Raw genomic sequence first — 21,162 nt, 5'->3', positions numbered from 1 at the left:
GCCCTTCTTCACAGTGAAGTCCATGAGAGCCAAAGAAACTGCGTAAAAGATAGTTTGAACTTCTAATATTAGCCATTTAAAATGAGTCTTTATAGTGAGGGTCTTCTGGGCATGAATTAGATAATTTATTTTGAAGCGCTGTGTGTGCTTCTGTTAGGGAAGTTCTACTACTGTCCCAGCAACAGCAACCCCCTTTTGATTCATATCTGTTAAACATGTATACCAAGATCTGCTTTAAACATTTTTATCAGTATGGGTATTTCCATCCATGTATTTCTGTATACCACAGGAGACAGGAAAGGGCCTTCAAATGTTCAGATCCCCTGGATCTACAGACTTAGAGACAGTTATGAACTACTGTTTACAGCTGAGATTCTAACTCATGCTCTAGAGGAGGAACCAATGTGCTCCCAACCCCTTAAGATTGTCTGGCTCTGCAGAGATGTTCATTTGAGTGATGCAGGTGGATGGATTTTCTGTTGGGTTTCCCTTAGAAATGTGAGGCTGCAGGCAGGAAGGGAATCCTGAGGTAAAGGAAACAGGCAAGAGTGAAGTACCATTTAGTTGTTCCATTTCATGTTCTGTTTCCGACAAATTGGACTTATTTTGACTATTTTCCTGAAATATATTCTATATTGCCCTGGGTAAGAATAATAGGATAACTGGGCAAGGTGGTGGTGTACCATATGCAGACTGTGTCCCAGATGCAGAAACAGGTGGGTGTTTGCCTGGTTCACAAAGAAAACTGGACAGCCAAGGCTATACAGAAACCCTATTTCAGAAAAAAAGGACATGAAGTCTGATATGAGAGTATGTGCAGTTGTCTTTCTTAACAGCAGAGGGAGCAATAGTACTGTGGCTTGGGCCTATGCTGGTATCTGAAGTATCAAACTACAATATTTGCCATTGCTTTGATCTAGTGAGACATAACATACTCATTTCTAGCCCGAGTCAGATATAAGGTGTGGCATGGAGATCTTGGGATTATAGCATAAAATTACAATGTGCTATGGTCCTGGCAAAAGGCCAAGACCTGTCCAAAGCCTGTATTCTTGCTATTTGGACAAGAGCAACTGGCTCTGCCTTGGTGGCCACACTGCAGAGTTGAGGCTCTTAAGCAGAAGATCGAGCTGAATATGAAAGCAAGCATTGTATTCTGAGACATCCCATCTATCCTACGGGCTGAGTCACCCAATTTTTAGCCTTGTACTCACTAGGAATCCCGCTCAGGCATAAGCAATTTGCCTTAATGATCAAGACATAAGCAGTGCAGTCATTATTAGTAAGAGCTCAGGCATATTTTCAACCTGTGTATTGTAGGAGCACATTTTGTATGAATCAACAGTTCTCACACATGCAGGAGGGGTGAGGAAACACACACAGAATACATGAGGACAACTTGAGCACCAAGGCTCGTGTCTGCACTGGTGGTGTTCACGTGGCTCACACATGTATGCAACCCTGTGCAGGACGCTGGGGCTATGCCTAATTTTACTTTGAATATCTTTCTTATCCACATTTGGAGTTTCTAACTGTCAAGCCTGTTCTGTGTACTATTTCTCCTTTGGCCTTGGCCTGTTGGGGGAACCATACTCTGAGCACAGCGGGGGGTTGATCATGGTCATGCTTTTCTCTCCTAGATCTCTGCTGACAAACTCGTTGCCCTGGGGCTGTTCAGCCAGCACTTTAACCTGGCCACCTTCAATAAGCTGGTTTCTTATAGGAAGGCCATGTACCACACTCTGGAGGTAATGTGGGGGTGCGTGTGGTGTTAACTATGGTTTCACCCTATAGGAAGGAAAGAAGAAACCTGCTGAGAAAAAGCTAATAAGTGACAAGATGTTGCCAAAACTGGCTGAGAGGCAAGGAGACCAAGAAAGTAGATGGAGAAGAAGGGTCTGACATGGACTGGATTTAACATGTCCCAAGGGGTCACTAAAAGATTTTGACTACTGTCTTATGGGGTCACATAGTGATACTACTAAAAAGGGCCATTTACAGACATTTGTAGGCATTTTTTTATCTTTCAGGATCATTAGGCTGTCCCTTCCAACCTTTGTACCATATAGGCAAATGCCCAAATAACATCTGCAGATTCTCTTGGCCCTTGAAATAATGAATGCTTGGTTTTATCCCTTCAAAGCTGTTGGAGATGCGGATGGCACAGCCCGAGGCTTGCTTCTACATCTTAAATACTGTGATACCATCTTCATATAGCGAAAGACTCCCCCATCACCCGTATCCCTTTCTATTGCTTCCTTTACTGTTCCTCAGATCAGACCCCTGTTGCATAACATGGCCCAAGACATCTGTCTAGCCCTGAAAGACACCACTGTTTAGAGAATGCAGGCCCCAGCAGGGGGAATCCCTGGGTTCACCCTGCCCTGCTCCCATTCATGGACAGAATTTGCCTTTTATTGTGTCTTGGCAGAAAGCCAGGTTGCGAGCCGGCAAGTCCTTCCCAAGCAGCCCTGGAGACTCACTGGAGGACCAGCTGAAGCCCATGCTGGAGTGGGCCCACGGGGGCTTCAAGCCCACGGGGATCGAGGGCCTCAAACCCAGCAACAAGCAACCAGGTGGGAATGAACCTACGCCACTTTTGATGCTTAGCCCTTAGCCACACTACCACTCTCAGCACATTCATTAGGCCAACTCAGGCAAGGCCTACTTGTGTGCTGTGGATCCCCAAGACTGGAGACATAGGGCCCTCACCTGCCTTGTCAGCCTTCCCTGGGCCATGTACTGCTAGGATGCGATGTGTAATTAATCATTTCCACATGTTCAAATTTATCCTTTTCCTTCATGAGCATTTTTTTCCTTTAAGATAAAAAATAAGTTTGGTTAACCTTCCATTTAATGAAACGATGTTTCTGAACAGCTCCTTTATCTAATAAAATGTTTTTGTTCTGTTTTCTTGCCAAAGTGGCTAATAAGTCGAAGGTGCGTCGTGCAGGCAGTAGGAAGTTAGGACCCAGGAAACACGGTATTCCCTTACCATCTTTGAGCTCTGCTTTCCTTACCGTCTTGGAATGTCTGGCATCTCCAGTGCTCACTGGAGAAAAATCAACTCTCCTAAGCTGATCTGAACCACCTTCACCCCCACCCTCACTGAACCTCACGCTAACCTTGGGCGCACATTCAGCCATCTACACACTTTGGATTATTTCCTTCTCTCATTTCCTAACATCAATGACAATTGTCACTTTGCATTAAGAGGCTCCTTGAGGTTTGGTGTCTTTAAAATATTTTATCTTTTTTGTGTGTGTGTGTTTATGTTTGGAGACGTGGAGATAAAAGGACAACATTCAGGAGCATAGTCTCTACTGGTTGGGAGGCGGGTATCGTGTGAGGGTCCTAGACTTAGCTGGAAACAAGCTTACCCACAGAGCCATCCCAAGTGCCATATTTTCGTTTCTTGAGACGGGGCTTCACTAGGTACCCTAGGATAGATTTGGGTGTGAAAGTACGTCATTACATAGTCCTCCTTATGGATTCAGATGCCTTATAATTTTACTTCCTTGCCAGGCTGTGGTGGCACACACCTTTAAGTCCAGCACGCAGGAATTATAGGGAGATGAATATCTATGAGTTTGGGACCAGCCTGGTCTACACAGTGAGTTCCAGGACAGCCAGGGCTACAACAAAAAGAAACCCTGTCGAAGGAAAAAAATTTCCTTCATTAGAGGAGTCGTATTTAGTCACTGGCTTATGAGTCAATATAAAAATACTAGAATGTGACTCTCGGCTCCCACCGTTTCAGCGATGGGGGATGTGGGCCCAAGCTGCAGCTTGTAACTTTTAATAAAAAGAACCTCATGTACTAGAATGTGAGCCAAAATAAAAACTTCCTTTTAAAACAGGGTTTTATCATAGCCCTGACTGTCCTAGAATCTTCTATGTAAACTTGGGTGGCTTGAACTTCCTGTCTGTACTTCCTGAATGTTGTGACTAAAGGCATGAACTGTCACACTCAGCAATAAAAGGAAATCAGTTGAATAATTTTTTAGTAATACAATAATTGAAATTACACATTTAACCTTTCTAAATTACCACTTATTATAGATGTTAGAATATTTCAGTTTTTAGTGCCATCTCAGCTGTATGTTGGTTAATAGACATCAAATAGTTAGAAATTATTAGGAAATGTATAATAATTTTGCAATTGGCTGATGTACATTTCATTGTTGAAGTCAATCTAATTGAATCAGGCAGTGGCTTGACGTGACAATTTGGACCTGACCCTCTGTGTGAAATCATGTCCAGCCTGGCATTTCATTTTTTTCTTTTTTTAAAGATTTATAAGAAGTGTTCAATGTGCACATACACCCACATGCCAGAAGAGGGCACCAGATCTCATTAGACATGGTTGGGAGCCACCATGAGGTTGCCAGTGGTCTTAACCTCTGAGCCATCTAGTGCTCAGTAGCTCCATGGTCCTGGTGGTCACTGTGGTGGGGCATCATAGTAGATGCCTCAGTGTCAGCCGTAATCAAGTGTCTGCTCCGAGGTGACTCTAGAAAGATGGACTCTGACATATTCACAGGTGCAAACCCCACAAACATGAGTCTGGCCTGTCTCCTGGATGAGAGGAGCTTTGAACTGGCTTCTGCTCTGGGTTCCCTTCTGGGGATCTTTATACCCACCACGGTGCTCTGCTCTAGATGCAGCTAGATCCAAACAAAACATGGTCTTGCCCTCGGCCTGCCTGGTCTCTTAGCCCTCCAGTCAACTGTGTCTGCTTCCCTTTCAGAGGTCAGAAGTCGGAGACGCACAGCCAACGACTCTGTCACTTCTGAGTACTGTCCCCCACCCAAGCGCCTCAAGACAAATAGCTATGGCGGGAAAGAGCGAGGGGAAGATGAGGAGAGCCGAGGTGATTTGGGGGGAGGGGTGGTCATTGCTGAAAGTTCTGGAGATTCGTGGCACAGAGCCAGGAGCAACAGGCGCTCAGGACCGCTGCACTGGGGCCTGTGTAGGACAGGAGAGGCTTCCCCACCCATCTCACACCTGTCCCTCTTTCCTCCACAGAGCGGATGGCTTCTGATGTCGCCCAGAACAAGGGGAATCTGGAAGGTACTGTTGTCTCCCAGCCCTCCCTAGTGGGACTGCCCATTCCTGCCTACTCTGGCTTTGAACTTCTGCATGGGTTTAATCCAGAGCCCTGGGCTTTGACCTAGGTCAGGACCTATTTCTGTGCCCTGTGTATTACTCCTGAAGTTTATTAGACCACTAAGCATGATTTCCTTCCATTTTAACTGAATCTGAATTCATCCCTGAAGGAACTGGCCTCTTAAATCACAGTTGTGGTAGGTGTGAACTGTGGCACTTACGGGAAGCATTGGCTCCGTGAGCTCTCCATGATCTACTCTGCTGTTGTCCCAGGAACTGCTATTCCCAGCTAGGGACTGCACTGGCATTCAGTTCTGCCTAGAGCCAACCAAATGGAATTTTGTATGTGTTGGGAATGTTGATAGTGGCTTAGTTTGTTCGGTTTGCTCTTTTTTGTTTGTTTGTTTTTGAGACGTTTCTCTAATGAGAGCCCTGGCTGTCCTGTACTCTGAAGACTAGGCTGTCCTTAGCTCATGCCTGGCTCTGACTCCAGAGTGCTGGGATTAAAGGTGTATTGCCACCCACCTGCTTAGTATTGAGTAAGAAACGACATCCTTGGCCCTGGTGAAATGTCTGTCAGTAAAAAGCTAGTAGTTCAAACAAGACGTGGGCTATGTTCCTGCAGAAACCATGCGGAAAAGGCAAGCCTGGGTTGAGATGTCTTAGTAGGAAGACCCTCATCCAGTCCCTCCTCAGGAATAGTTTCAGCCTGTCCTTGACAGTGTGTGAATACATAGACTGAGTGAATGGGTAGAAGTAAATAGTTTTTAAAAGCAGCATTTGAGTAGCATTAGCATAGCCCTGTGGAGACAGACAGGTGTATCCCTGTATTACAGACACAGGCTTCATGAACATGGTTTAGGGAAATGTACTTCCTATGCCACGGTATAAGGACCTCAGATTATTTTCCCACAAAGCAATGACTAAGCCACGTACAATCCTGGGCTTCTACTGGCAGATAAAGGACAGGTCAATGCAAGAGAATCCCTGGCTGATTAGTGGCGAGGGACCGCAGTGATGGCTATTATGTCACGTGAGGTGGAAGAGAAGGTCTGAACGCCCATGGTGGTCTCTTATGTAGTCACAGCAATGACTTCATATACACTCTCAGTGAGAAGAAAACCCACCAAATAATAATAGTATGAGAGATCCAATATGAATCCATTTTGTTTTGTCACCCCAACCCCCATCATGACATATTTGTCTCTGCGTACCCTTGACTGCCCTGCATTCACTTTGTGGAACAGGCTGTCCTTGAACTCATGGCTACTCGAGTCCTCCGTTATAGGTGTGCCACAATACTTGGCCAAAACCCATTTCCTGCATTTCCACAGTTAACACATGAAATCTCTTTCTCTCAGGACCCATGTATTAATCAAAGTATGGTTTCATTCCTTAGACCAGCTTATAGATCAGCTTAAAAAAGATACTACCCCTGCCTCTGCCTTTTAAGTGCTGGGGTTGAAGGTGTCCACTAGTAAACCTGGCTATTGTGGGCCAGTATAAGGGCCACATGAGAAATAAACTGATCCAGACCTGGTATTGGGTCATATTTTAACTAATAGATTGTTTCAAGGTAGAAAGACAACTGGGTGTCTAAAGCCATGTGAATGCTACCTTATTGGTGGGTGTGGTCATGTCATCTGCGAAGCAAATTGCAGTTACTGTTAGTGCCTATGTTTTTGTCCCCATGGTATGCTTTTTTTCTTAAGGTTACCCTTCAAAGTATTAGAACTTTCTCTTCTTGACACACCTCTTTTGTGATGGTTACATTGAAACACAGGACATTGACACAGGGTAGTCTTAGGCAGAACTGTCCTGTTTTACTTGAGCAGTTGCTGATAGGCCCTTGACTTCCACATCTCTGACCCCCTGTCTTTCTTTCAGACCGCTGTCTGTCCTGCGGTAAGAAGAACCCTGTGTCCTTCCACCCCCTCTTTGAGGGTGGGCTCTGTCAGAGTTGCCGAGTAAGTCTTCCTGCCACATCTGTCCCCTGCCACATCTGTCCCCATCCAGGCCCCCAGCAGAGTTCCTGCTCCAGGCACTAGTGGGCAGTTTCCCCAGGGCACACCACTCTCCCTTCCTGTTTGGGGACAGGTGATGCAGAGAGAAGGCCCTCCACAAGGCACTCAGATCACATGTACTGTCCCGAAGAGCGTGCCAGGCCACCACCTAGGGCCGCAGTCAGCTTGCTAGCCAGGCGTGGCTGAGGCCAGGCCTGTGGTCTCACCTGCTTCTCTCTGGTCAGGATCGCTTCCTGGAGCTCTTCTACATGTATGATGAGGATGGCTATCAATCATACTGCACCGTGTGCTGTGAGGGCCGAGAACTGCTTCTGTGCAGCAACACGAGCTGCTGCAGGTGAGTGCCCCTGGGGGTGGGGCTGGACCAGAGGGCCTTGGGTCCTGGGTCATACCCCACAGATCCCACAGCCTGTAGGCAGCTCAAAAGAACAGAAAACGAGCACCCAGTGGATATTCTGTGGAATCTGGTGCTCACAGTCGTGGACTGGATTGAGGTAAAGTGCTGGGTACCTGGCTGAGGTACAGGCCAGCTGTGCTCATGAGGTCAGGCCTGGGGCTTTCTGTGAAAGGCTCTACATTTGGAGGATATTGGGTGATCCATGTCCAAGATGTGGCCTGTTACCCTATGGCTCAGAAACACTTGGAGGCAGGAGTTTGACCACTGGGCAGGGATGGTCATGTCCTGGGGAACTGGGCCTGCAGGACGGTTGCCTGGCAACCTTGATGCCCATTCCCTCTGGATACTTGGTACAGGTGCTTCTGTGTGGAGTGTCTGGAGGTGCTGGTGGGTGCGGGCACAGCCGAGGATGCCAAGCTGCAGGAACCCTGGAGCTGCTATATGTGCCTCCCACAGCGCTGCCACGGGGTCCTCCGGCGCAGGAAGGATTGGAACATGCGCCTGCAAGACTTCTTCACCACTGACCCAGACCTGGAAGAATTTGTAAGCCACAGGCTCCGGGCTGCCCATGCAATGCCAGTCCCTGGGAATCTGGGATCCTGGGCATGTGTAAAAACAAGAGTTCGGCCTTTAATCTGAGAACCTAGGAGGCAGGGCTGGCCCTGCCTCCTATCTCTGGTCTTACATAGTGAGTTCCTGGTGTAGTCAAGGCTGGCTGGGAATGTGCAGCCAGATCCCATCTGGGCTGTACCATTTGCACCTCACAGAGCCAGTTCTCTCAGGCTGGGAGTCCTTGCTAGTTGACTCCTAGCAGACAGTGCTCCCCTCCAGTGCTCTCTGATGAGGGAACAGGAGGCAAACACTCCAAGCCTGTGGGTGACGAGGGCAGCTGCTCCCACCTTGGGGGAGTTATCTTCTGTTCTCAGAGGCCTTGGCAGTTATCAGTCAAGCTCTTTATCTGTCTGGTCTGTGTGCATCTGTAGGAGGCGGCTGTGCCTCCTGTCTAGGGACAGAGTGGCCTTTCTCACCAGTTCCCTTAAAGCTTCTGGGCACAGGAGGATGGATGGGCACTCTGAGCCATCAGTCTCTTTCCTTATCTGGCAGGAGCCGCCCAAGTTGTACCCAGCAATCCCTGCAGCCAGAAGGAGGCCCATTAGAGTCCTGTCTCTGTTTGATGGAATTGCAACAGGTGAGTTGGTTTGATTTTCTGTTGGGACACTGGAAGCATCTAGGCAGGTTAAAGGTGTCTCCCACATGGCAATTAAGAACAGGAGTAGCAGAGATGTCACGTGTGTGCCTGTTTTTGCTGCACTCCACGGCCTCTGTGCCTTCTCTTTCACACCGTTCTTGCATTTATGTATTTGTGTGACTATAAATGTGCTTGCCACACAAACCATGGAGATGACCCATGTGTCAAGGTTGGTGGCAAGTGTCTGTCCCTGCTACATTCCTTCCCTGGCCCCAATGGCCGTTTCTAATGAGACCTGAATCTTGTTTTCCTTCTGTTCAGGCATCTGAAAAGTTCGCTATGTACACATGCAAACGTTCATATCCCTCAGTTTGTATATATGTGCAAATCAGTCCACAAGCCTGAGGTGCAAATGGTACAGCCCAGATGGTATCTGGCTGCACATTCCCAGTTAACATTCTCAGGCTGCGGGGCTCATGCAATGTTCCTCGTTTCCATTTTAAAACATACTTAGCTGGGTTATGGCCCTCGCCTGTAAACCCAGCACTCGGTTGTCAGAGGCAGGTAGAACTCTTAAGTTCCAGACTAGCCTGGTTTACAAAGTGACTCCAGAACAGTCAAAACACTACACAGAGAAACCCTATTTCAAAAAAGAAAAGTCATGCTTAGCCCTTGCATTGTAACTTTTAATTTTAAGCTTTTCATTCTACATGCTTAAATATATTTTTGGTCAATTACACAATAATTACCTCCCTTAATTCTGGTTCATTTCCATTTGTGAGTTCTCCCATACACAGCCAAAATGGGCAATGATGCTCTGAGGGTCTCAGTCAGCTTCAGTAGTTCACAGTGGTACCGATGGCTCTGCACTTGTCCTCTCGGCCTCATGTTTCTGTTTGCTCCCTCACAGGATACTTGGTGCTCAAAGACTTGGGTATTAAAGTGGAAAAGTACGTTGCCTCTGAAGTCTGTGCAGAGTCCATCGCTGTGGGAACTGTTAAGCATGAAGGCCAAATCAAATATGTGAATGATGTCAGGAAAATCACCAAGAAAAATGTGAGGGTCACTGTTTTCCTGGAGTTTATTTCATCTTGCTTATCTCTTTTATAACCTGGACTTTCTCTGTTCTCATAGCATGCTGTCCCCGTCCTTCAGGTCCAGGGTTGCACATAGGAAAGGTGTGGACACCTTAGAGAAAAGGGCATACTGGGCAATTTGTCGTGCAATTCTAGATTACTTAGTTCTCTCAAAACTTTTTAGCTGTTACAAAGGAATATTGTAGAATTGGTGTCTTAGCTGTTTCCCCGAGACAAGAAGGTTTTAATTCTTCCTTCCCTATGCTCATCCCAGCCCTGTGTTTTTCCCCTCAGATTGAAGAGTGGGGCCCATTTGACTTGGTGATTGGTGGAAGCCCGTGCAATGATCTCTCAAATGTCAATCCTGCCAGGAAAGGCCTGTATGGTGAGTGGCCTGAGTGGTTTTGTGATCCAATCCCCTCCCCTCGGTGGTGAAATGTGACCCCTTACGGTCTACATTCTACAATTCAGATGCAATCTCTGAAAAGTCACTGTTAGTTTCTCAGCGTTGCTCATAGCTCAGGCCCAATTATTTAGCCATCCTAGGACTCAAGAGCTATAGTCCATGGTGTTTCTTTACTTCTGTTTCCATGGAAGACTCTTGATCTTGGGGAGGTTGCAGCTTGTGTTGGATAAAGCTTTTTACTCAACTCCATTTACCAATGTTCTTACTAATACAGAGGGCACAGGAAGACTCTTCTTTGAGTTTTATCACTTGTTAAATTATACACGCCCCAAGGAGGGCGACAACCGTCCATTCTTCTGGATGTTTGAGAACGTGGTGGCCATGAAAGTTAATGACAAGAAGGACATCTCCCGATTTTTGGCGGTGAGTGGACTGCCCAGGAAACCTGGCAAGAAAGGACCTACTAACACTGGCTGCTGGATATTGCTGAGGAAATGCTTTCCTGCTTAGAGGAGGGTGTGGCTCTATCTGAGGATGGACTATTTAGCTATTCTTTTTTAACTTACCTGACCCATCTAGGTCACACCATCCTTGCTGGTCAACAATTCTCCTGTCTTAAGGGCTTGTGTCTCCCAATTCTTTGTGTTCCTTCATTTTAAGCATCATTTTGTATGTGTGCCCATAGGTACCCCTGCCCTGTTGCATGTTTGGTCACAAGGTTGAAGCCAATTCTTTCCACTATGTGGCTTTTGGAAATCCATCCCATCACCAGGCTTCTTGAGCCATCCTTCTCATATAGCCCTGGCTTTCCTTGATCTATTAATCTACCTCTCTGCCTCCAGAGAGCTGGGAGTACAGGTGTGCACCACCACTGCTGGATTACAATTCAGCCCGAAGTGATACAGCTATCTTTTTAAAAATGTATCTGTTTTTATTGTATGTGCACTGGTGTTTTGCCTACATGTATGTCTCTGTGAGGGTGTCAGATCTTGGAGTATAGACAGTGGGAGTTGCCATGAGGGTGCACGGAGTCCAGAACAGCAGTCAGTGCTCTTCACAACTGAGCCATCTCTCCAGCCCCCCGATAAAACTATCTTGAACCTCTGTTTAGGTGCCCATACATACACTGCCTGGGGAACCTTCAAGTAGAATTTTGGCATGAATCAAGATGGGGAGGTCTCATCTCATAGACTAATATCAGCACTGCTCCAACCTGTCTCTCTGGGGAACTAGTCTGGCTCCTTGTTTTTTGTTAGTTAGCAAAGCCTTGTCACCTGACAGGTCAGACCAGGCTGACTGACATCCAAGTCTTGGTGTCCCCAGCAGCTCCCTTCTCTTCCTGCAGTGTAATCCAGTGATGATTGATGCCATCAAGGTTTCTGCTGCTCACAGGGCCCGGTACTTCTGGGGTAACCTACCTGGGATGAACAGGTAAGAGTCCTGAGGCGCATAGGTGCAAAGTTGTACAGATTTGACCCAACCCTCTAGAACAGTGGTTCTCAAACTGGGTTGCAATACCCGGGGGTGGGGTGTCAAATGACCCCTTCACAGGGAGTCACATCTGGTCTACTGCATATCAGATATTTACTTTACGATTCATAAAAGCAAAATTATAGTTGAGAAGTACCAACAAAGTAATTTTTTGTTGTGACACACCACCTAAGGAACTGTATTAAAGCATTAGGAAAGTTGGGAATGACTGTTCTAGAAAGTCCTGCCTTCTGGATAACTGGGGCACTCGTCAGGACTCCCTGACAGTCGAGGTGCCTTGGTCGAGGTGCAGGGTGGGTGATTCTAGGTCCCCTGAGGACTGGGAACACTGAAGCCTCCCTGTTCTTCATGCTACAGTTCTACTGCAAATGTTAAGTATCAAAGACCGCATTCCTTTTGCCCCTGAGATGAAGTTGGTCCTGGCCTGACCCCTCAGTGACCAACCAGGCTGCAGAGCTGAGCTGTCAGTGCTAGTGCAGCAGCTGGGGAAATGATGGCTGGGGGATAAGTTCATTTGCTAACTTTGCAACTGTCTGGGTTTGATTCCTAGCACCCACATGGTGCTCCACTGCCATCTGAAACTCAAGTTCTAGGTCATCTGACACCCTCTTATTATCCTAGGAATCCAGCCATGTACATGGTATGCAAGTAACACACGCAGACAAACCTCCCCAAGTTCCTTATGTATTTGGTCTATTACAGTTTTCCTTTATCTCTTTATAAAGATATATATTTTATCTTTCTTGGATATAAGCTTCCTCCCTCATGTCCTTATGTGTACTTAACCTCTGGGTTGGAGCACACTGTCAAAGGCTTAAAAGCTAGTATTCACATATAAGGGAGAATACACAGTATTTGACCTTTTGGTCTCAGTTACTTAACTCAGGATATTTTTCTACTTTGAAAAATTTTTTGAAAGGAGCTCTAGCAAGTTTTATTTAAGAAAAACTTTATTGGTTTACTTTTAACTAGTCTGTTCTGTCATGCTTCTAATAATATCAGAATCACCTAGTTCAAATGACAGCTCATTCGCATACTCTGTAGTATTTTCTGTATGCTGTGCCCAATTCAATATTATTGCAGCCATAGTGATGGATACCAGTTTTAGCCAAAATGGCATAGTATTGTATTTCAGATTTCCTCAGAGCTGGGCAGTTGGTTGATGAGGATAAACAATTCACTTTGTCTTGTATGATCATCTTCAGAATCTGTAACTCAGACCATGATTCCCCTTTTTATAACAGTTTGGACCCTAGAGTTGATCAATTCCAGAGACATTTTCATCTTCTTTGCAGCCTCCATCTTCCTGCGTTAGGTACAGGACAGTCTCCAACCAAGTTGGCTCACAATCAAGAAAGGCAAATGTTGTTTTTCGTAACAGCTAAATAACTCCATTGTTTTATCTCTGCACTAGTTGGTGGGCATCTAGGCAGTTTCCAACTTCTGGCTTAATGTTCAACAGTGAACATGGCTGAATAAGTGTCTCTGTAGGAGGGTGTAGAGTCCCTAGATGTGTCATCAAGAGTGGGATAGCTGCATCTTCAGGCAGATCCAACTTGATGCGGAACTGCCATACTGCCCATTGTGCCCAAATGCCCAGTTTGCCCTCCCTGCGTCAATTAAAGGTTCCTCTTTGCCCCACATCCTTGGTACTACAAGCTATTTGGCCACTCTGACTGCTGTAAGATGAAATATCTTGTAATTTGCACTTTTCATTATGGCTAAGGATATTGAATATTTCATTAAGTGTCTCTAGGTCATTTGCATTTCATCTTTTGGGAACTCAGTTCACTATTTTTGTTGCCCGTTTTTAGTTCTTTATATATTTTAGATAGCAACGATCTATCAGAATATAGTTAGTAACAATCTTCCCCTTCTATAGGCTTCCCCCTTCATACATGATGGACGTTTATGACATCCCATGTGCTAATTATTGGTCTTAATGTCTTGTTCAAGGGACTCTGCCCACTTGTCTTCTTAGGGTTCCAGGTATCCATGGGATGTGCTGATCATACATGCAGATGAACTTTCAAATGCATAATAAGTAAATCTTTTCAAGAATAAATAGCACAGGCTCTGGCTGCCTCTGGTTTCTCAGGCAGTTTTCCCACCCTTTTATGAAGCAAGAGGGGCTTAGTCAACAGTTTACACACAGCAGTTTGATCCACAGAGGCTTCTATCTCATCTATGTTTGACTAGAAGACATGCTAATGAACATGCAAAATGTAATGCTATTGGACATCTCTGACTTGTCATGTGCTCTGGAACACTTTTAGAGGAATATTGGTTTTGATGATTTTGATATTGGCCAAGCGTGGTTGGGGGTCACGGGGGTGGTGGGTGAGTTATTTATTCATTTTGTGTGTGTCATTGGTGACTGGAGCTTGCTGAATTACCGGTACCATACCGTGTTCACCTTGGGTTACCATGTGCTAAATTTCACATCTGTCATTCTTTCATTGCTGTCGTGTTGCCTGTTCGATGATAGACTCTACTGATGGCTTTTTTTGGGGGGTAGACAAGCTAATGAGGGTAGTGGGTATGCTCAGGACTGAGATGGGAGTGGACAAGGAGAGAGCCCCATTCAACAGAACAGAAGGAGTGCAGCAATATGAATAATGAGCATTCTATGAATGGAAGGACTCCGATTATAAGGTGGGTGGATTTTTCTGGGCAAACCCCAAGATCAGCGATTATAGATCAAAAGTGCCTTGGAAAGAAACTTCAGGTATAGGTACCTACAAGTAGTTCTGTCCAAACATGGCACCACATGGTAGGACTGGGAAATATTGGAGCTGCTAACAAGTGCATTCTGTCTAGTCAGAAGAATAGTAGGAAGGTAGGGAAGAGACCCAAATGAGGTGGTGGAGATTACTCTGTATCAACTGAGACTAGAGTCAAAGGATGGTACAGCCTTCTGGAGCTTGTAGGGTGGCAGTCAGTAAGTTGGCTAAGGAGGGTCTGGTTTGATACATTGGACATTTGAGACATAGGAAAGACTGCACTGGTGATCTCTCTATGGGATGGACTACCACACATTGATCTGAGACTCAAATCTAGTTTGTGCAGATCCTTACACTTACACGTGTGTGCCTGTGAGCATGTGTGCACTAGGACCGCCTGAAATATGTTGTTTTTCACCATCACTATTGACGCTCTGGGGCTGGACTTGACCAAGTGCCACTACCGGTGCTGAAGGTTTAAGTCCAGTCGATATTTGAATCTGCACAGATCTAGACTTGTTCTGACCTTTTCTCTCAGCTTCATGTAGTCTCATGACTACCGTTGAAGAAAATAGGATTTGTCGCCAGGTGGTTAAAAGAAGGCTATCTCAGGCCTGTCAGGGCTGGGTGTGATTCCTTAACTAAACTATTCCCATTGTAATGTCTCAGGTATTTTGGTCCTTTAATGGAGTTGCCATAGTAGTGTTCATGGCCTCCATGTACAGATGTGGACAGGTTTCTGATGAAATCCAGCTCTGGATGTTTGAATCCACATTTTCAAATCAGGTGGCCTGAGTTAGAGGGCGCGATCACTGCATGGCATTCATGGGAGAGTGGCATTCACTAGCCTTTTACGGTCTCATCCCTAGCACTGCATGTCTTAAAGGATGCCCGAGGTGATTACTCATTGAGCTGCCTATAGGGAGCTGTGGTGGGCCACCTTCTGTTTGCAGAAGGTGATGCTCTCAGTGGGAACACTACACTCTGGGTGGGTACTGGCTTGTCCTCAAGTACATACAGCCTTGTGCACTCACAGGATGGTTTTCATCAAATGCTTGTGAAGTGATGATTGCCACAGTACAACTGAGAAGCAGATTCTGGAGAAGGGAACGAGCAAGGCAGTTCAGAGCACTTGGTCTTGTTTCTGTCCCCAATACCCAAATGGCTGATCAGAACTGTGTAGCCCCTGTTCTAGAGGAGCATTCCTTTGTTGATGTTGTTTTCTTCCATGGAACATCTTAAAAACAAGCAAAACACACAACACTTATTTAAAATCTAAATTCTCCGCGTCTGGCTTATGAGGTCTCTTACTTGGACCTCCAGTGCAGACACTGGAGAGTAACAGTTTTGGCTGTTCCCAGGCCCGTGATAGCTTCCAAGAATGATAGACTCGAGCTGCAGGACTGCTTGGAGTTCAGTAGGACAGCAAAGGTAAGATGCCGGGTGGTCTTTGCCACCGCGACCTTGGCTCTGCCCCCGTGGTTCCTGCTCATTCCCTCACGGACTCCTGTCCTGGTGCTGGGCCTTTCCCCCATGGAGCTATTCTGTCTCCCCCTCAAGTTCAGAGTAGGCGATGTTGTGGATAAATGAGTAAGAAATGTAACCGGGCTCTGCGATGGCTGCTGTTGGATGCCCAGAGGCTGGGCTGCAGATGGTCTTTGCAGTAATGAGCAGTGGCAGATGCTGCTGCAAAAGGCTATGTGCTGTGAAGTCACAGGCACACAGGAAGGACCATGTGTCTGCTGCTCCACGTCTGCGTAAAGCAAAGGCCTGTTGCTCCAGCTCTGGTTGGCCACTGTGATTCTGGAAGGGTTTTGCTCTTGAAGGACCCCTTTGATCAATCAGTAGCTGGTGTCTTGGCCCCATGTGATCCTCCACGGTCACTTTTGGCTAAAGTCTAAGTGGCTGGTCTTCCTTCATGAACTTGTGGGAAACATAAAGAATCCTGAAGTCTGTTTCTTTGTCTTCTCCCTGTGTCTGTCTGTCCTCGCCACCTCTTCAAACTCCAGCTCTCTGTCCTCTGCCCTCTCTGGATGCCTCTGGTCCTGACCCTACTTGGAGCCTTCTGAGCTTACCCTGTGATGTTGTTTTGTTCTCCAGTTAAAGAAAGTGCAGACAATAACTACCAAGTCGAACTCCATCAGACAGGGGAAAAACCAGCTTTTCCCCGTAGTCATGAATGGCAAGGATGATGTTTTGTGGTGCACTGAGCTCGAAAGGTGAGCTGCACTTGGAAAGGGAAGCATGGGAACAAAGCAAGAAGGGGGAAATGGGTGAGAGACAGCATGGTGGACGCCTGACTGCATTACCCTAATCATTTTCCTGTCCCTTAACTTGGTCTAAAGAAGAAAAGCTAAGGAAACTCTCGTTTATCCCCAGAGTTCCGCTCTACCTTCTTCTGAGCCTCAGTCTTTACCTTTATGTACGGAAGCAGCAGTTTCTGATTTCAGTTGTTTTTTTCTTGTTTTAAGAGACCAGGACTGTATGTAGTTCTGATAGTTCTGGAGCTAGCTTGTAGATCGTGATGGCCTCCTATTTTTACCAGATGTTTTATATTAAATGTTTCATGGAGGTGCTAATATTTACTATATCCATTACCTATTTGTCTCTTTACACTAAGATGGTTTCTGAACTGAACAAGAACTTGTCATTTATGCATTTCCTTTGTGTCAGCTCCCTAAATGCTGGGCTTTTTAAAATTTCAACATTTAGCCCTTTGCCTCGACTTCATTACCAACGCTCCACTCTCCTATCTCTCATCCAGTTTAGATGTTACTTTTCTCCTTTTTTCATTAAGTCCTCCCAGTGGTTCTGTGTATTCTGCTGTGTTGTATAATCAACTCAGCAGGGTTCAGGTCAACTGACTTTCCCAGTCCCAGGACGTCTCTACCTACATCAGGGATTTCTACCATACCCCCACACTGCAGTTCAATCTTGCACTCATTTGGTGCATGTCATCACAACATTGAGTTTGTACGTGCTTTCTGACCTGTAAGGTCTGGAGGTTTCAGGTCTTACCAACCACCCTGGGCTCTCATAGTCTAATGCCCCTCTGCTGCAAAGATCCCTGTGCCTTGGGGGCTGGGTAAGAACAAACAACATTGTAATTATGCCCATGCTGTGGCTTGTCCTGGAATTTGGGAGCTCAGTTTAAAGCGGGTATGAGATGTGATTGGTACTGTGTAGATGCCTAGAATAGCAGGGCCTGCCCTTGATGGGGGAGCCCTTTGGGTGATTTTAGAACTGTTTTTATCCTGCCATACTGGGGTCAGTCTTTCTTTGTCCTCGTGAGCATCCTTGATGATTGACTTTGCCCTTCCTTGCACCAGCTCTGGGATTTTTTTTCTCTAATGTTTTGAGAGACAGGGTGTGTGTGTGTGTGTGTATGTATCTGTCAGTCTCTGTGTGTATGTAGGTACATGTGCTCAGGTGGCTACAGAACTGGTATCTATGAGCCTTTTACTTGAAAATTTTGCCTCCCTGCGGCCCGACCTCCAATAAATTTCTTGACTTCTGTTATGTTTTGAGGCCAAATACAGGTAACTGTCTGTCATTCATGCACCGATTCACCCTACACATTTAACAGTGGTTCTGGACACATGTCTGCTACCTGGTTGGCAATCATACATGGCTTAATTCATACTAGAAATTTGTCCTTGCATGGTGTGTAAGGACAATGGACACAGTTCTGTTGCAGGAGACACAAGACAGTCACAGTGCCCTGTGACTCAGCTATCAGCTGTCAGCAAGTGTTCTGAGGAGCCAGTGGAACTGGCAGTCTAGAAGGTTCCTTTGCGCCCAACAGTCTGGGCTGAAGGCATGGGGAAGGGGAATTGTGGACAGACACAGTGGCAGCCTCATGGCTTTTGCAAGCCTGGACTTCCAGATCATGGCTGTTCTTGGTGTTGGAGACATGGACCCTTCTGAACTTGTCTCTTCTCTCTCTGTTCTCACAGGATCTTCGGCTTTCCTGCCCACTACACAGACGTGTCCAACATGGGTCGTGGCGCCCGCCAGAAGCTGCTGGGAAGGTCCTGGAGTGTGCCAGTCATCAGACACCTCTTTGCCCCCTTGAAGGACTACTTTGCATGTGAATAGTTCTGCCCAGGACTGGGAAGCTCTAGTCAGAGCCAGGTCCCTGGAATCATCCCCTCCCTGAAGGCACCTCACCTCTCCCCTTCCTCAGCTCACCTGTGTGGGGCCTCACCTCACTGTGTACCTCAGCTTTCTCCTGTTCAGTGGGAGCAGAGCCTCCTGGCCCTTGCAGAGGAGCCCAAGGTGCTCCCTCCGCTTGCACAACTTAGCCCTGGCTGCTTAGAGTAGCCTGACATGGTGCTCATGTGTTCTTATCCTGAAACTTTAAAACTTGAAGTAGGCAGTAAGGTGGCTTTTTTTCCCTCCTGGGTTTATCACTCAGAAGTGATGGCTAAGATACCAAAATAGCAGCTCTCCCAGTACTCAGGTTAATGCTGCAAAATCACTTGAGATTTTGTTTTTAAATAACCTGTGTTCCACATTCGCCAATGGGTGCTAGTGTGAGTGTGAGCTCAATGAACAAAGTCAAGGGGTCAGAGTTTTGGTTTTGTTTTTTAAAATTTCTCTAGGGTTAGTAGAAGATTAAAAGGTGATGTTTATGGCATAAATCTTACTGGCACCTTCCCCTTGCTTTGGTACAAGGGCTAGAGTCCTGTTGGTCTTGTAGCATTTCCCAGTATGATGATGATGATGATGATGTCAGCAGGGATGATGTCATTATCACATTCAGAGCTTTTCCCCCCACGATTCCCTGGGCAGGGGCCCATGTAGCTAATCCTCAAGAAGACTGGAATAGAATGTTTTGAGCTCAGGAAGGGGCGGTCCTTCTTCCAGGTGTGAGGCACATGAAGAAGAGCTTAGGGAGACCATTCCCTACTCCCTCTCTCCAAATGATGTCCCCACCCCACCGCTCAGGTAGCCAGATGATTCCCCGAATATCTCATGAGAAGCCAGCGCCAGAAGCACATTGTTTTCCTCTATCTGAGAGGTAATGGGGAAATTACAATGAGAAGCTTGCATCTTCTGGAGATTTTAAAACCTTTTTTTACCCCACAATAGATAGGTTTTATTTTTAAGGGGCTTTCTTTTTGAGGGGCATCACTGGAGATGAGAAAAAGCTGCATTTTAGAAATGCTGTCGTAATGGTTTTTAACACCTTTTACTGTAATTACTGGTGCTATTTTGTAGAAGGACATCCTTGATACATTTGGGGGGGCTTTTTATACACTTTTTATGACTCAGACTTCTATTTTCATGTTTTAACATTTGTATTAAAGTTTTTTTTTTAAACTGGAGTGGTGCACAAGTGTGGGGAACGTGCCTTGTTTCAACCGTTTGTCACCTGGTTTCTGATTTTTAGATGCAAAAAATGACCGACAGCTAGATTTTACTTTTCTGTTCAATTAAAAGTGTATTTCTCTATAATGACGTCATTGGTGTTTTCATCTGCTAGTGTCTACTCATGCACACGAATGTCTCCTCCTGGGGTCTGCCTCCAGGATTTGTGACTCATGTCAAATTCCATCATTTTTTGAACACAGGACCAGTGGCCACAGTGCAGGAAATGCCAACCTAGAATTGACAGGGGCCAAACTAGGACACTAGGATAGCTTTTCTCACATTACATACCAATTCCCATGGGGACTGTGTTTCTTTTATTATTGTTTTGATTGAGATAGGCTCTCATAACCTAGGCTTGCCTCAAACAGGTTATGTATCGAAAGATGGCTTTAAACTTCTGATTCGCATGTATCAGGCTCCTGAGTGCTGGGTTATAGGCTTGTACTGTCATACCAGATCAATTATTTTAGTTTATGAATACCAGGCAAATACTATAGTACTGTTCAATTTAGCTACATCTTCTGGCCTTTGTTTTGAAACAGGATCTCAGATATTGCACATTGTCCAACACATTGTGAACTTGTGTTCCTTTGACCTCAGCCACCTTAGTAGATGGTATCACAGACCGGGCTAGAGGAATTTTAATTCAGAACATGGTTCCTCTGGCAAGAGATCACATCCAAAACCCTTCTATGACTGTGTGGACGAGCTGGAATGCAGGCACACCTTTAATCCCAGGAGACAAGGGCAAGCAGGGTTCTGGGTTCTATTCTGCGCGGTTCAGCAGTTCCATTAAGGTGTTGAGTTTGTGGCAGTGCAATTCATGGAATTCAGATGCGGATTTAGTGGGAGAGTTTTAGGAAGATAAGTTGTTGAGATAACCTAGACACAGGCAAAGACAGAACAAGCCAGAGAACGAGCTGGAAGATTAGAACATTGCCAAAGTTAGTTATGAGGCCAAGCAGAGCTATTCAGTCAGAAGCCATTTTGAATCAGTCAACTTAGGAGTTTGACCCAGAATAGCTGAGTTGAATCATCCAGCCAGAATTCATAAGGAACTAGAAATTTGAGCTTATTCAGCAGTGAATCTCAGAGGCTGAAAACATTCCAGGCCCAGGTTTAGCAGACAGAGGTGACAAATCAGGCAAATAAAATTTGAGGCCTGGGAGGAGGCCTCAGCACAGGTGTTGCAGCTCCCATGGGAGGATTCCCCCAACCCCAGTTGACCAGAGGAACTTGGAGTCTCACCTCTGCTCACACCAAGCAGAGCAGCGGCTGCCTCTGGCCCCAGAAGAAGACAGCAGGGAATTGAGAGTGAGGATTGGTGGGATTTCAAATCTGAGTGTGGGGGAGGGGAGGGAGCTTAAGTAT

At 46.0% G+C, this 21,162-nt stretch overlaps 1 protein-coding gene and 1 pseudogene across 8 annotated transcripts in view; one reads left to right on the top strand and one right to left on the bottom strand.

Annotated features, from left to right (window-relative positions):
• Positions 1-19,869, top strand: part of LOC110550088 (DNA (cytosine-5)-methyltransferase 3B) — a 37,912-nt gene extending 18,043 nt beyond the window's left edge. For 2 of the 8 annotated variants that reach the window (XM_060383045.1, XM_060383040.1), the window contains 16 exons: positions 1,641-1,748; positions 2,432-2,576; positions 2,924-2,983; positions 4,751-4,873; positions 5,029-5,073; positions 6,997-7,076; positions 7,358-7,470; positions 7,887-8,073; positions 8,635-8,719; positions 9,630-9,775; positions 10,090-10,180; positions 10,476-10,624; positions 11,547-11,632; positions 15,777-15,846; positions 16,516-16,634; positions 18,372-19,869. In XM_060383045.1, the coding sequence (XP_060239028.1) occupies positions 1,641-1,748; positions 2,432-2,576; positions 2,924-2,983; positions 4,751-4,873; positions 5,029-5,073; positions 6,997-7,076; positions 7,358-7,470; positions 7,887-8,073; positions 8,635-8,719; positions 9,630-9,775; positions 10,090-10,180; positions 10,476-10,624; positions 11,547-11,632; positions 15,777-15,846; positions 16,516-16,634; positions 18,372-18,513 (1,749 nt within the window). In that variant the 3' untranslated portion in view covers positions 18,514-19,869. The remainder of the gene's footprint in view (positions 1-1,640; positions 1,749-2,431; positions 2,577-2,923; positions 2,984-4,750; positions 4,874-5,028; positions 5,074-6,996; positions 7,077-7,357; positions 7,471-7,886; positions 8,074-8,634; positions 8,720-9,629; positions 9,776-10,089; positions 10,181-10,475; positions 10,625-11,546; positions 11,633-15,776; positions 15,847-16,515; positions 16,635-18,371) is intronic. The other 6 variants (XM_060383048.1, XM_060383041.1, XM_060383044.1 and 3 more) reach the window with 3 other exon arrangements.
• LOC132653763 (large ribosomal subunit protein eL30-like) lies at positions 12,657-12,994 on the bottom strand (annotated as a pseudogene).
• Positions 19,870-21,162: the final 1,293 nt, after the last annotated feature.

The sequence above is a fragment of the Meriones unguiculatus genome, chromosome 4 (assembly GCF_030254825.1).
Source record: "Meriones unguiculatus strain TT.TT164.6M chromosome 4, Bangor_MerUng_6.1, whole genome shotgun sequence".
Taxonomy (NCBI): Eukaryota; Metazoa; Chordata; class Mammalia; order Rodentia; family Muridae; genus Meriones; species Meriones unguiculatus.
The sequence above is the reverse complement of the archived record's forward strand: the minus strand, read 5'-3'. Positions and strand labels throughout refer to the sequence as shown.